Genomic DNA, 16,439 nt, shown 5'->3' on the forward strand with positions numbered 1-16,439 from the left:
TCATGAAAGAAAAAAATTTGAGTAGTAACATACATCATTACAATGATTGTTTAAAAGATAACACAAAAGCTAAGGTGTGCTCATTTTCACCAAATATGAACAGATTTGAAAGTCTGGTAGAAGAAAAACGGTCTTCCTTTAAGCGCTGTCACTGCCTTGGGTGTCTAAAAAATCAGCAAAGCTCCAGAACCAAAGCTTTCGCATTACATATATTTATCCAAGCCAAGCGATTTCAACATAAAGTACTTTGAATTTAACAATTTAATACTAGGGGCCATTTCTTCTAAAAAGAAACATCTGTCTTCTTAAATAAAAATAACAGCGAAATAAAGCATTCACAGATAAGTTTTGTAAATACAGGGAGAAGACAGCAAGACGAATTATTGGACAGATCTATGTGGAAAGGGCTGCTTTTAGCAAAGTGGCTTTCTGAAAAACCTCCTCACACTGGCATCTGCCTTCCTTCCAACAAGTTTCTGAGATTCATGTATTTTTGAATTAGCAGTAGTCTTCAAGTTTGAAAAAGTTTTGTGCTGCATCTTTTCAAATGCTGTACTAAAATTGCTCATCTTCAGTGTCCAGAAACCATTCTATAGAGACCTTGGCCAGGCCTAGCATTGAAAATTCCCCAAAGCCCCCAAACTCTAAACACATGTTCGTCCTTCTGCCTGGCCAGTCCCCACCCTAAAACTACAGAGTGTGGCCAGCCTCACCGTAAATTTGTTAGCATAAGCTCTCAGGTGTGGTTGGAGGGGCCCACAATGAATAACAAGGACACTCTTACCACTTAGGAAATTCCAAAGGTTTAGAAGTTAGCTACAAAGAAGCCAGAACTCTCTTTGAGCAAGGCCAAATTTTTCACTAGGCACAGAGACAATGAATCCATCAAATTCTCATACACAGAAGTGATATGCTTGAGAATGCACTAGATTTCCTTAATTTCAAATTTCTCAAATTCTGTAAAACTCTTGTTCAGTATATAATATATTTCTATCCACTGTCTTGTCAAGTACATTTTCAAGGGCTTGACTTGGTTGAACAAAGTAGCACTGTCTTTGTTCTCCATCATGGCCCAAAAAACTAAGGATACTAATGTGTGAGGAAGCTCGGTCTTATCTTTCATCTGAATACTATTTCGTTCTCCCTCTTTTACCTAAACCGCTTTTCCTCTAAAACAAACAAACAAACAAACAAACAAAAACAAAAAAAACATTACTTTTTTAAAACATTAGAAATGTGACTTTTATTCATCTCTGTCCTATGTATTCCTGACACAGAAAATATATTTGTTTACTAAATAAACATAAGAAATTAGTTACTGAAAGAATGATGTGAATGGGTAGATTAGTTAATTAAAATTTCAATTAAAGATGCTTTCTAGGAGGGGCCCCTTATTGGCTTTAGGATTCAGAGGACTTTAGTAAACTGAGTTATTGCTGCAATTATTCACCCCTCCCTCTCTCCTTGCCCTCTGCCTATAACTTTACAGCAATTCTCAAAGAAACAGAATGGACTTCTCTGACCCTTGACTTTGGGCTGGGTTATTTGATTTGCTTTAGCCAATAAGATGTTAGCAGAAGAGAAGCAGGGGCTTAAAATGTGTTTGCCTGGTTGGACTTGCCCTCTTTTGCTTTTGTCAAAGCTAAGAGAATAACATGCCCCAGTAGTCCCGTGTCAGAGAAGATAAAGAGACGTGAAAAAGACCTTCATCCAGTGTGCACCTTGGAGTCAAGCCTCCCTCCCACAGAGTGCATGCCTGAGTTCCTCCTGTAAAATGACACGTGCCTCTCTGAGTGCAAGCTCAGCCTCCAGATATATGAGTGACAATGAATTTGGGTGTGTTTTGTTACACAGCACTATTATGGCAATAGCTGACTAAGAGAAAGAGAATTATAGAAAATAACTGGAAGAGGTACCTATGACCTCAAGTCCATTTTCTCTAAATTGGCTTATGATTTTCCCGCTTCTGCAAGTTCCAGCTCTTCTCTTTAGCTTTTCTCTTCCAAGAAACATCATCTATACTTCTCTCATCTCCCAAATATATTTGAGAGCATTTCATATTTATTGTGTTTGCTCACCTGTGAGTGATTTCAATGGTGTGATAGTTTAATCATTCAGAAAAGTACTATTCAAAAGTAATACCAACATAAACCAGAGAGAGAGAGAGAGAGAGAGAGAGAGAGAGAGAGAGAGAGAGAGAAAGAGATCAAATTCTACCTGGAAGAAGTCAAGCACATAAATATATACTCCACTAGTGGTGCTCCAAATATATTTGATACTTTATGCAAATGTTATATGTGTGTTTGAAAAAGCCATCAGTTGTTGACTGAGAACATCCAAAAGCAAAAGCGGTTTTAATTTTTTAGGAAATTAAATCTTTTGAGCCTTTTAAAAATAATTTTTTGAATTTTTTAAATTAAAATTTTTTCATTGAAAAATATATTAAATTGAATAAAAAGCATTTTCTACTCTACCATAAGACTCTAACAACAACAACAAAAGAAATATAATGAAAATGAGGAGATAAAAATAAGGAAATCAGAAGATGACTAAACTATATACAAATTAACAAAAGTTGTTTTCATACAAACCAAGTTTACAAGGATGATCTCTATCTTTTTCATTTTATTCTTTCAGACTTGATTTTTGACCACACTTCCTCAGGAAATCTGATGGATTCATTTTGATTGACAACAGCAGCAATCCTTCCGTTTTTAGTGCGAACTCCTTTGCCACCAGGTGTGAATAATTTCCTTACTTGGAAGCCTTCTCAGGCTGCTGTCTCTTCTCCCTACAGAGGCTTCTATGCAGAAGATGGCACATGTGAACGCTGTAGCTCCCCTTGCAAAACATGTGAAGGAAATGCCACCAACTGCCACTCTTGCGAAGAAGGCCTTGTCCTGGACCAGGCAGTGTGCCGGGAAACCTGCTCTGAGAGGCACGTGGCCGTGGAGGGGGTATGCAAGCATTGCCCAGAGATGTGTCAGGAGTGCATCCACGAGAAAACGTGCAAAGGTACCTGGGAGCATCCCAGGGGAGAGTGAGGCTCTGCCAAGCCACCCCAGCTGGGGCCAACTATCTGAGGGTGGGGTATCCAAGTTGAACTAGGGGAAATATTCTCCCTACCTTTAATGAAATTTATATACCTCCGTGCACATCACTGAGGAAAGTGAGGGTGAGATAAAGCCTTCCCATTGTGGATTCTGCAAGTTAACACAGACAAGAGCCCCTTTTGCATGACTTCTTCCCCGCACGTGTACTGAGCACTTAGGGTGTGCCAAGCACTATGCAAAGCTACAAGCAACTATAAGACTAAGAATAGCACTCTGGCTTGGAATTTTTTTTCTCTGGAATTATCTCCCAAGAAAGGCTTATTTCCTCTCCAGAATAAGAGAGACTCATTTAACTGGTGCTATCCTATCCAAAGGATTCTCTTGGTATAACCTAAAGTTTTCCAGAACTCCCTGCAAAAGAAAAGAATGACCACAAACCCACAATGCATTCTTCATACTGATTAACCATGTATATTTCATTGGTCTACCCAATCAGCGAATGAAAAATTAACTAATCCAAGAATTCTTCAACTGTTTTCTGTATTAAATAAAGCCTGAGGTGCTCAATACAGCTTGAAAAAAAATCTGTGAATGCTTTCTGGGTTTCAGAACGATACCTTCTGCATTTCAGCCATCACTAGGTCTGTTACGGCACTATAATTTTCTGCACTTCCAAGCGGCAGATGGTTTCAGGATATAAACCCAGCACCATCTAATTAGGCCTCCATATGTGGTCTCAAATTCCAATTCAGGGCTTGTGGGACATGGAGAATGTGCCCGTGTGGAGCAGGGACGAGGTAGGTGTACACTCAGGTCAAGTGAGCCAAAGTGGTGAGGGATGGCCTGCCACCGTAGAAAGAAGGAATTCCTTTCTCTTGTCCTCCTGGTGATAACTTGTTGTTTCCCCCTCCTTCCCTGCCCCCCCGCCCCAGAGTGCATGCCTGAGTCCTTTCTGTACCAGGATATGTGCCATCGGTCTTGTCCCCACCACTTCTATGCGGATGCACGCCACTGTGTTCCCTGCCATGAAGACTGTCTGCAGTGCAATGGCCCCTCAGCAGATGACTGTGACCTCTGTGCTGAGTCATCCTTGGTTCTCTATGATGGGAAATGTCTGGACGAGTGTCCAGCAGGAACTTACTATGAAACCGAGACTAAAGATTGCAAAGGTAATGATTCCGGGAACATAGTTGAGCCCGCATCACAGGGAGCCTAGAAGAATTATGGGTTTCCGCTGAGGCAAAGTACGTTCTAGAGTTTTCACAGTTCCGGCCCCAGAGTTGTTGTTCTACCCCTTTTCCTCATATTTTGAATCTATTCTAATTTTTTTTTTTTTAAATGAGTCATTCATTTGCTTTGATTACGTAACTTTCGTTAGCAATGAATCATGTTGACCTTACTCACAACAGTGGCAGGTCAAAAAGGATTCTCATGTGAAGATTTACAACACAGATGACAGGACTTCAAAAGTCACCCAAAATGGAGTTTTTTTCTTAAAACTTTAAGCCATTAAAGGTTTATAAAAGAGTCATCACATTGTGCACCTTCAACTTACACAATGTTATCTCTTTTTATAAAAGAGTCATCACATTGTGCACCTTAAACTTACACAATGTTATCTCTTTTTATAAAAGAGAGCTGTGTCATACAAGGTTTTCTCAGGGCCTCATATCTCCCTTCACATTTCGCCTCCTGGAGATCTCTTCCTTCTCTCCTCATCACCCCAGCTCCTCCTGTCCCGGGTGCCCTATTCCATCTCCCACGCGACACTCCAATCCCAACACATTCAGGAAAGGATCTGCTATTATTTATGCCTCCATATCTTTCAACTGGGCATGAATTCTTTGCCTCTTATTAGTTATCAGGGAACAGAAAAACTACATTCTTGCCCATTGCTAGAGGAATTCTCACGTGAATAAGAGAAGCATTTTGGAGGAAAAGATTTTTCTTTGTCCCCACTCCCAACCCCCAGTTTTACTGAGATATAATTGACATATAACATTGTGTAAGTTTAAGTACACAATGTGATGACTTAATATACATATATATTTAAAAATTATGACCACAATAATGTCAGTTAATATATCCATCACCTCACAGAGTTATCTTATTTTTTGGTAAGAACATTGAAGATCTACAATCTTAGCAACTTTCAAGTATACAGTTCAGCATTGTTAACTGTAGTTATAGGATTCACTCAAACTACACAACTATGTAGTAATTTAGTCCCCATTGCTGCCTCCAAGCAAACACAAGATTCAGAAGCAGACCCCGTTAACACAATGAGAGCTTGAAGGTGAACTCACATGGCAGGAGAAACCTCAGGCCACCCACATCCTGGAACATACTCGAGGAAATGTTTTTGGCAGGACATGAAGATGTATCTTATTCCTGAAGGCTCTCTGCTCTAGCCTTATAATCTGGATATACCCTTTTGTGTGTTTTATTTAAAGCATTCTTTAGTGTCAATGTCCCACCTGACTATGTGTGAATAAACATGCACTTGAAGATGGGCAGCTGTGCCTGTATAGCAGAAGGGGCAAAAGTGAGCATATGAAGCAGGCTGTGGAGCTGGGGGCCAGTTTCCACAAGAAGTTTAGAGACTCGGCCAAAGGCCTGCAGTGCCATCTTGCTTGTACTAGGGCAGGATCTGGGGATCAACTTCTGACATTTCTCTGGTGTTCAATAATAAAAGTAATTTGCCGTATAGACAACTTTACAGGTCTCAGAGTACATTTACTTAATTTACTTGATTTAACTTTCTCATTGAGAAAGGCCCCTGGTTGCCCATTAGAATCAGCTGGGAGCCTTGAAAAAATATAGATGCCTGGCCTCACTCAGACCAACTCAACTGTTGGAAACTAACTCGAAGTCTCTCCCTTGCAGTGCTATTGCACCTTCCACCAGTCTAAAGGGAGGCTGATAGAAGTTGGCACTAGGAGAAATAGGGTGACCACCTGATTTTCCAGAGAGAAGAAACAAAGGGCCTGACCTAAAAATTAAGATTCGAGTAGGTGCAGAGAAGCATCCAGAACCAAGCACTCTCCAAGCAGGATCTCCTCTAAGAAGCACAAGGACTTGGGACCCATTCTGATCACCCCAAATTATCCCCTACGAGATAGACTAGACACCTCTAAAACTCCCATACCTCTCCTGAGGCACTGGGGCAGAATAGCAAGAGCTGTTGTTAAGGTCCTGGGTTCAACTCCTGACCCTGCCCTTTTCCCGTCAAGCAGCTTAGCACCTCCAGCCTCAATTTCCTGATCTAGATAAAATGAGATGATAATAATCACAATAATAATACTATGTGATAATATCACAATAATAATATTATGTGCCAATTCACACAGTGAGTGCTTATATGTGCTTTGTGCTCTTCCATGCATGGGGAACAGCAGGGGACAATACAGACAGAATCCTGCCCTTTTAGAGCTTACATTCTATTAGGGAAGGCAAATTCTAAAGAAGATAAGGCAGGAAGTGGGACAGGAAGTTGGGCAGAATAGAGTTGAAATTAGAGAGAAAGCAGCCTGGGAGATATCACTGATAAATGGAGGAAGCAAACCACGTATATAACAGGGAGAAGAAAATTTTAGGCAGAGGGAATGGCAACAGCTAAAACCCCTAAGTGGGACTGAATTGTTTTTATTGTATTCATCTAACAAATATTTACTGAATGCCTGTTATATGCCAGGCCCTCTTATAAGCATTGTGCATTCATAAATGACTATAAAAGAGGCCTTTTTTGTCAACAGGTAATTATAATATATATCGATGCTAGTGATAAGCTCAAGGTATTCTGGGAGGGTCATTGAAGGACCACAGAATAGGAGTTATGGTGGCGAAAAGGCCACAAACCAGTGGTTTTATTATTTTGTTGCAGTTTGGATAATTATAGTAAGTCTTACTAATATTTCTGAGGTGACTGTTGCAGGAATGGGCTCTCCAATTATTACAAAAAATATGAAACAGCCTTTCTTTCTCATTTTGCAACAAGAATGCTCCACCCAGAGCCCAAGAGCTGTACCCATTTCATGGCTCCACACTCTTGGCACAGAGCCCTAGAAATCTCTAGGTGAAAAGAGGAAGAAATGTGAATACGCTTTCCAGGGAAATTGATTCCCTAGAGGGGCACCCTGGCTCTCTCTCACTCTCTGCCTGCTGTCCCCACACCACCAACAGATTGCCACAAGTCCTGCCAGACCTGCTCATCATCCGGGACCTGCAAGACCTGTAAGGAAGGCCTGAGGGTGAACAGCCATGGGGACTGTGTGCCTCACAAGGAATGTGCCCCCTCTGAGTACTGGGATGAGGACACTCTGGGATGCAAGCCCTGTCACACTAAGTGCTTCCGCTGCACGGGACCCTCTGAGGACCAGTGTCACACCTGCCCGAGGCACAGCCTTCTCCTCAGTGAGTCACTTTTATCTGAGGTGGCCTTTATCTTTCCCTCCATTTGGGAAACTACCTTTCACAATGCCTGGTGCCCAATAGATACTGGTGTCTTTCTTTTCAATTTTTTACTTATGTTTGGAAAATTTTCAAACCTACAGAAAAGATGCAAGAGCGAGAACAATACAAGGAGCACTACACATATGCCCTTTCCCCACTTTACCCATTGTTAACCTTTTACCCCATTTGCTTTACTGTTCTCAGTCTCTCTCAATGTATATGCATACATAATTCACAATGTATTTTTTTCCTGAACCACTTAAGGGTATGCTACATATATCATGATCCCTTTCCCACAAATACTTTATAGTATGTATTTATTTCCTAAGAATAGGGATACTTTCTTATATAACCAAAGTACATTTGTCAGCTCTAGTGAATTTAACATTGATACAATACTTTAATATACCATCCATATTATAATTATATCAATTCGTTTTTAAAACTGGGTCTAGTCTATAGTTATGGCATTTAGATGCCATGTCTCTTTAGCCTCCTTTAATCTGAAACAGTTCCACAAACTTTTGTTTTTTATAATATTGACCTTTTAGAAGGATACAATCCCTAAACCTCCACTGGAGTTTGTGTGAAGTTTCCCTATGATTAGATGAAAATTATGCATTCTCAGGTGGAATATTGCATAGGTGATGTGTCCTTCTGGAGACACATGACAGTGATGTTAATTTTGGTCATCTGTTCAGGGTACTGTCCAATTTCTCCACTGCATAGTTATTGTTTTCCCTTGTGATTAAAAAGCGGTCTGTCAAGAGATACTTTATGAACATGTAGATATTCAGCTCCTCATCAAAATTTCCCCTTGACTTAGCATCTGTTGATTAATAAATCTTGAACAAAGTATGGCACAGTCTGGGGTTGGCCACCTTCAGCAAGAGTCACTTATGAAGGTTATTGCTAATGTGAGGCAATGCCCTCATTAGGGCATTGAGGGATACCACAATTAGGCTTAACACAGGTATGGGAGAAAGAAAATGAAACAACAATTAGGCTTACCACAGGTATGGGATACCACAATTAGGCTTAACACAGGTATGGGAGAAAGAAAATGAAACAACACTTGACTCAACTGAAAGAAGGAGCAGTGGAGAGGTATAGGAAAAAGAGAAGAAAGAGATGAATGTGCCGAAGACCTGGAAAGCATTAGCATCCATCTCCCCAACCTAGTAGAGTAGACCTGAGAAGCAAAACACTCAGAGGAAAAATTGTTACACCCCTATAGAATGGTGGTGAGGTGTCATCAACAATGGCACCATTCCCCTGCTAAGACATAGGGATAGCTACCGTCATGCCATTCCTGATTACCTCCCAACAGAAAACGGAGATACCAGTCTCCTCTATCCACCCAGCTTAGCTCCTCTTACACAAACCACAGTGACCTTTCTTCCCAGTGGCTACTGCTTCATACAAATATTCCAGATCTCTTACATCATCCTAACTGCCAGGTCCTTCTTTTTTAATTATCCCCAATTTAGAATGCTACCAATGATCACCTCAGTCTTCACACCGACTAGAAGATGCCTTATCACTGGTGGTCTTCCCTTAAACTAGGGATATGAACTAGACTAGAACAGAGACGTCAGCACTAGTGTGTGTGCAATCCTGCTAATAAGATTACACACACTAGTGTGTGTGTGATCCTATTAGCGAACACATTTTATCGACTTTGACCTCTGTTTCCCCCAAGGACTGGGCAGAGGGTATGCTCAGGCCTCATCTTCTCATACTCTCCCACCCTGTCCCTCACCACTACCCCCACAAGGGTTAGGCTAGTTATAAACTAGATAACTCCTCTGGAGGTTGTGGTAAACTGAATAATGCTCCCCCAAAATATGACTACATCCTAATCCTCAAACCCTGTTACCTGACATGGCAAAAAGGATTTTTCAGATGTGATTATTCAGGTCTTGATTTGGGAGGATTATTCTGGATTAACACAAGGGTCTTGATAAGAGAGAAGCAGGATAATCAAAGTTAGTAGTTCAAGGCTATGTGATGTCAGAGCAGAGGAACAGAGAGAAAGAGAAGATGTTACATTGTAGCTGTGAAGATGGAGAAAGAGGCCCCAAGCCAGGGGTGTGTGTGGCCTCTAGAAGCTGGAAAAGGCAAGAAACAGATTCTCCTCTAGCCCCTTTAAAAGAAACATAATAGCTCTATGGACCCATTTTAGACATCTGACCTTCAGAACTATAAAATAATACATTTGTATTAAGCCATTAAGATTATGGTGTTATGTTATAACAATAGGAAACTAATACAGAAGTGTTTCATATTTAGGGGATTAAGACTTCCCTCTAGTTAACGATACTTTAAGCTGGACAATGAACCACTGTCAACATCCACTTTTAACAAAATAGTCACCTGGCCTTTGCTAGATGCTAAAAAATCAGAGATGAATGACACAGCTCCTGCCCTGGAGTAGCTCAACGAGTCTCCCAGCACAGAGTTTGAATCCACAGCACCTCTAATAAGATTTAGCTTTTCCACCAGTGCGTATGCTTAATGCTGACTGGCGTTATGGAGACAAATTGGCATGTGGCCTTGAGTTGACCAGCGGCTCACAGTAAAAATGCAGGAGAGCCTGACTTCCTTTCAGTGAAGTTAAGCAGAGGGTAGGGAAGAAGTTGCCTCTAAAAACTACATGCTAAACTGCAAAGGCAGCAAATCTTGTTTTTTTGTTTTTCATTTTTGTTTTTGTTTTTTACTTTCTAATTAAACCATTCTCAATCTCCACCCCCAAATGTTAAGAAAGAAGAAAAAGGAAAAATTGGCAGCTCCGCTGGGGTTGGTAGAGGAAGGACTGGGGTGGTGTGAAGCTGAACTATTTGACTCCAACTCATCTTGCTGTACAGAGCAGATTTAAGGTTTTAATCTAACTTCTAAATACATGGGCAAAATAGTCTCGCTGTCCATAGAACTTTCTGTCATGATGGAAATGGTCTACATCTGTGCTGATGCAACTGAGGAACTAAAGTTTTAATTTAATTTTATTTTAATTCATTTAAATTTCAAGAGCCATACTGTGTAGACAGCACAGCAGAACTGAGGGTAAAATCTATGTATTAGAAGGAACATATTCAAGGCTAGAAATAGAGTTGAAATCATGGGAACGTGTCATCACACTTTCTGCTTTCTTCAATGGAGTCTTGACTCTTGCTACCCCAGCCCCTACTTTAAATGTACTCCCACTCATGAGAGACCTGTATGTCCTCTAGCTCATTTTGACAGACTATGGTTTATGTTCTGTCCAGCACGCCAGTCCACTCTAACCTCTGTTTTCTCTCCACTCCTAATGGCCTTATGGTTGATTCTCTTTCTTGGACATTCATCTCAGGTCATAAGGATACCTTTCAGCTCACAGGGACATTGTCTCATTACGCCTGCACCCCCCTCTCTCCGTGGTACACAGTGAGGAGCATATAGAGGACGTTGGAAAATATGTGTCATACTTGATACCAAGATAGACTCTTTTTTCTTCTCTTGGCAGACACTACCTGTGTGCAGGACTGCCCTGAGGGCTACTACACTGACGAGGACAGCCACCGGTGTGCCCCCTGCCACAGCTCCTGTAGAACATGTGAAGGGAGACACAGCATGCAGTGCCTCTCTTGCCGACCAGGCTGGTTCCAGCTGGGAAAGGAGTGCCTGCCTCAGTGCAGGGAAGGGTAAAATATTCAATATTCTTCCCCTGAATTTAATCCCATAACCACTTCTGATCTTACTTTTAGCAAACCCATTTTGTAGATGAGGAAACTAAGTCTCAGAACACTTGTATAACCAGACTGAAGGCTCACTGCTAGTAAGGGGCAAAGATGAGAGTCCAGCCCAGGTCTAACAGTCTCTAAAGGATTCCAGCCAGTTCATACTAATGGAAAGGAAACAGGAGAAGCAAGTGACCCAGGAAGAGAACACAAAGGGTCAGATTGTCAAATAAGACTCACATGCCAAACTTCACTTATGATTCAAAGGATACAAGCAATCACATGACAGAGATGAGGTGTTCTTCCTTTAGAAAAGTCCAACACCATGAATGTAGGTTCTTCTTCTTTCACATTAGGGTTTTTTCTGGTCACATTTAATATGAGAGGTCTAAGCAATGCATATAGAGCACTGATTTCACAAAGAGAACAATTTCAGTTAAATATCTCTTTAATTCTCCACTGATTCTTCAATCTGCCATGTTTCCATAAACCCATATATTACAGGTTAAATTATTATAAGTCACCCAGACACACAGATATATCCTTCTAAAAGCATTTCACAATAAGAACTCAATTACTTTTCTGCTAGGAAAAACTATTAGTGTATTTATCAGAAGGTCTGCTTACAAGCATATTTGGAAGAGGATTTGACTGGGTCATCCCTTTTTTACACAAAGGCATCTTAGTAAAGAGAAAGATTGATTACAGTCCTGCTGCTCTTCCTTCCCAATGAGTAACCTAGAGCACTGAAAGTTTCTAGACCCAACTTGAAAGGCTGCCACCTTAGACTTTTCTCAAAAGCTTTCGCCCAAATTGGCACATCTCTTCAGTTCTGTAACAATCACTGCTGTATGACTCATTTTAGTACTATGCACTGCCTTGTGTTTTGAGTCGCCTCATTCATTTGCTCATTCAACACATGCTTAATGAACACTGCCATGTATGTATAGGACAAAGACTTTGACCTTTAAGAGCTTATTCTTATTATACATCTCTTTTCAAAAAAATTATAAGCTCCTGGAAGAAAAACACCTATTTTTCACACATGCTACTACAACACTTAGAACAGAGGCACACACATTAGCAGCCCTCAAAACACACCGGCCATCTAGATCAACAGAGAAAGGGCCATGCCAGACAAGAGAGGGGATGAGGTTCCCTGCCTTAGCCCTTCCCCTTCATCCAAATAAGTGCCTGAAAAAAATCTAGATTTCATATAAAGAATCTCCATCTTCCTCAAATCAAGTCACTAAATACTCTTATGCACAAAAAAAAAGAAGACAATTGTTCCATGGTGTGTGAAGTTGCTCATTGGGAGGAGAGGCATGGGTTGCCATAAATCTCTTTAATGGGGAACAAATAGGGTATTAATGAGGTATGAGTAGAGATATTTAACTGAAATTGTTCCTCTTGTAAAATTCATGATCCACATGCATTGCATAAACTTCATATGTTAAATCTCTTTGCCTTGCAATGGGAGGTATGTAATTCTCTGCACCCTGTCCCAACATACACAATTATTCTGGTGTTTAACTTCAGAGCAGGATCTTAAAGGCCCCAGTTACTTGTTTGTGCTTATGCACGAAATCCTCTTCAAGACTATAAGGCTCAAGAGATTTCATAGCCACCTCATGCAAAAGAGTCATCAAAGCAAGCGGTGGCACTGTACTCTTCTCTTAATCTGATCCAGTAAACTCTCCATTGTCTTTCTTTTAGCATTACCCTTTAATACTTTTTAAAACCTACTTGGTACTGATATGATACACTTTTGTTCCCACAGCTCTTACTGATTCTTTTCGTCTTCATAACATTAGTAAAGCACATTTGTACACTGCTTTAGCATTTACATTGTTATTTCCACACATTGTGTATCTTTATATTGTGATCTGACTCTACAAAAATCCTATGAGGTTGATATTCTATTTCACAGATAAGGAAAGCAAGGTTCAAAGTCATACAGCTAGTAATACATGGTGTAGTCAAAACTAAAAATCAGATTTTTCTGACTTCAATCCTATGTATTCCTTCTGTTTTGTTTTGGGGGTGGGGGGTTGTTTTGTTTTGTTTTGTGTGAATTTTTGCTTTTCCCTGTTGCTTTTTCTTTTGAATCTTATGTGATCTTTATTCACTATTCAGTTCATGGTTGATGATTTCTTTGGTTTTCTTTTCATCACCTTGTCTCTCAAATGCCTCAGAATCTCGCTGATTGGCTCATAGCAGTAATTGTTCTTCACCTAACTGTGGAATGTAAAACAAGGCTTGATTTGCCACAAACTGGGCCATTGAGGTACAAGTATACTCACTTAGGTCAGTGATAGATGGCTAGGTAGAGGTAGGTTCAGTATTATCTAGCCACGGTGTTAGTTTTCAACAAGTTAGTGGAACTGAAATAAACTTGGGGCGGAGTAGGGGAACTCTAATGGGGCCAATAGTTTTGTGCAGAAAAACCAAGGGTGACTCTTTGGGTTTCTAAGATAGCTTCAGTGTGCGGAGGTCCAGAGTGCCCAAGATAGGTCACATAACCTCTAGAAGTTCATCTTTGACAATGATTCTTTTCTCTTTTCTCTTACCTGAAAACTTTTTATTTACCTTGAAATAATGCACTGCTTTGTTACAGTGGTACTTAACAAGTAAGTTCAAATCACACTGCTCCATTTTATTAGCTATTTACCCTTACGCAAGTTGTCTAAATTCTCTGAGCCTGTTTTTACATATGTAAAATAGAATAATATGCAAATCGTAAGATTTGCTATGAGGATTAATCATAAAATTCACAGTTATCACTAATATACATTAATTACTTATAACGTGTCAAGCACTGTTCTAACAAGTTTCTCAGTAATAACTTAATTTTAGGTACTTACATTAGCCCCATCCTATAGACCTGAGATGCAGAGATGATGTGTGACTTGCCTAAGGTTGCACAGCTCATAAATGGCATGGCTGGGTTTTGACCCCATGTAGTCTTGTTCCAAAGGGCAATCTCCTAATTGCCACACTCTAATGTCTCATTTTTATGTTCAATAAGGTGAAATATTAAGTTTATGAAGTTCCTAGTGTACTATCAGGTATATAGTTAAGGTATATAGTTATTTAGTCCCTAAAACTCTTTTCGATAAAGATTACATCTATTATTATGAAAACATCAGTATCACTCATGTCACCTCCAATTTCAAGATGTTATTTTTTTTAATTTTTTTTATTTATAAGCTTATAGGAGTAACATTGGTTAATACAATTATATAATTTTCAGGTGTACATTATAATTTCACATCTGTATATTCTATTGTGTGTTTACCACCCAAAGTCCAGTTTCCTTCAGCTACCATATATTTGATCTCCTTTACCCTGTCTACTTCCCCACTCCTCTCGCACCCCTTACCCTCTGGTAACCACAAGTCTATAGTCCATGTCCATGAGTCTCTGTTTGTCCTGTTCATTTGGTGCTTTTAGGTTTATTCTCACATATAAGTGATATCATGTGATTTTCAACTTTCAAGATGTTTTTTAAATTGAGAAATTAGAAGAACTCAGAGATACATTCAAAATGTTTTCCATTCCCGGATCCCATTCAATACATTTTAAAGCTTGAATTTTCAAGTGGAGAAGCATATGAGTATGTAGAAGGCAAAGGTAGTTAACAATTATCATGGTGATAAGTACTAGATCCTTTTATATGTTTTATCTAATTTAATTCTCATAAACAGAAGGGAAGGGATTGTAATACACAATTTACAGGTAAGAAAACTGAGAATCGTTAGATTTATTAATATAATTAGTGATGAATCTAATGAGTAAAGAATCTAAAGTCACCCAGCTTGTAAATGAACTCTTTCTGAGTAACCACGATTTTTCCACCACACCCAACTTAGGAGCAAAGCTTAGCATTCAGTCTTTGCTTCCCTCCTTGGTTTCAGATATTATGCAGAAAATGCCACTGGACGGTGTGAGAGGTGTAACAAGAGCTGCAAGGCATGCCGGGGCCCACAGCCCACTGACTGCCTATCTTGCGATAGATTTTTCTTTCTGCTCCACTCCAAGGGAGAGTGTCATCGCACCTGCCCAGAGCATTACTATGCAGACCGGAGAACACGGACCTGTGAGAGATGCCACCCAACTTGCAATGAATGCAAAGGTGAGGGCGTAGTTATCATTTTGCATGTGTAAATGGAAAAATGAAAAGTTTTCCTTCCTGCTTAGCCCGTCTCTTTTTTTCACCAACTTTGGAGGTTCCTCTAGCCTGTCAACCTCGTAGCCAATCTTCTCCAGCCTCAGCACCCTCTGTTCTCTCTCAGCTTCTGCATCTGCCCTCCGACCTAGGCTGCTCCTGTACCACACTGCTGCCTCTTCAGATCCTTCCATCCTTCAAGGCCCAGATACAAGCATTATCCCTTCCAGGTAGTGTTTTCCACCTACTCTGTCTTTCTTCTCTACCTGTTGAGCTTAGAATCAGCCTAGCAAAATTTATTTTAATTTCTTCAGCGACTACTTCAGACATCTGCCTCAGATTCTCCCAAGCTCTGTTCTTAGTTTCAGATACTTACTTATCTGAGCAAATACAATGAGTTTCCTCTGATATTCACTCCTTTTTTAATGAACCTACTGTCTAACCAATTGCCCATGTTTGATACCTTGAATTTATCCTCTCCTTGCCTCCTTGCTCAACTCATCTACCCTCCGGCAAAGGCAAACCTCAAGGTCTGTTGATTCTCTCTCCTAACCATTTCTCTACTCAGATCTCTTTCTCCATTCTCACTATCCTTATTCTGCATTCTCAGCATCTCTTAGCTGACTTTCTAAAGTAACCAGCATGTTATCTCAGTTCTGGCCTTGCTCCCAATCCAGGTCATCCTGTACAACAGCAATCCCCAATCTTTTTGGCACTTGGGACCGGTGCTCCTATGAGAATCTAATGCCTGATGATCTGAGGGGGAGCTGAGGCGGTGATGCTAGTGCTGGGGAGTGGCTGCAAATACATATGAAGTTTGGCTTGCTTGCACCCAGCTCACCTCTCTGACTGATCGGTACTGGTCTGCGGCCCAGGGGTTGGGGAACCCTGCTGTAAAATAATGCCAGAGTAATCTCTGTAAAATCCAAATCTGCTCATTTTCCTCCATAGCTTGACACAGAAATATGATCATGGTGAATTCTTCTCAGTATTTAAAAAAGAAATACCTCCTACTATATTTTGTTAAAACTTACTATTTTAATACTGATA

The 16,439-nt window shown here is 40.3% G+C and overlaps 1 protein-coding gene across 1 annotated transcript in view; it reads left to right on the forward strand.

Moving 5' to 3' along the window:
• The window catches only part of PCSK5 (proprotein convertase subtilisin/kexin type 5), a 404,343-nt gene that overhangs the window by 377,182 nt on the left and 10,722 nt on the right, over nucleotides 1-16,439 (forward strand). Inside the window, exons 31-35 of the mRNA XM_015594534.2 lie at nucleotides 2,798-3,015; nucleotides 3,986-4,222; nucleotides 7,236-7,466; nucleotides 11,008-11,185; nucleotides 15,139-15,356. Coding sequence (XP_015450020.1) covers nucleotides 2,798-3,015; nucleotides 3,986-4,222; nucleotides 7,236-7,466; nucleotides 11,008-11,185; nucleotides 15,139-15,356 — 1,082 coding nt within the window. The remainder of the gene's footprint in view (nucleotides 1-2,797; nucleotides 3,016-3,985; nucleotides 4,223-7,235; nucleotides 7,467-11,007; nucleotides 11,186-15,138; nucleotides 15,357-16,439) is intronic.

Source organism: Pteropus alecto, unplaced genomic scaffold, assembly GCF_000325575.1.
Source record: "Pteropus alecto unplaced genomic scaffold, ASM32557v1 scaffold95, whole genome shotgun sequence".
NCBI classification, from domain to species: Eukaryota; Metazoa; Chordata; class Mammalia; order Chiroptera; family Pteropodidae; genus Pteropus; species Pteropus alecto.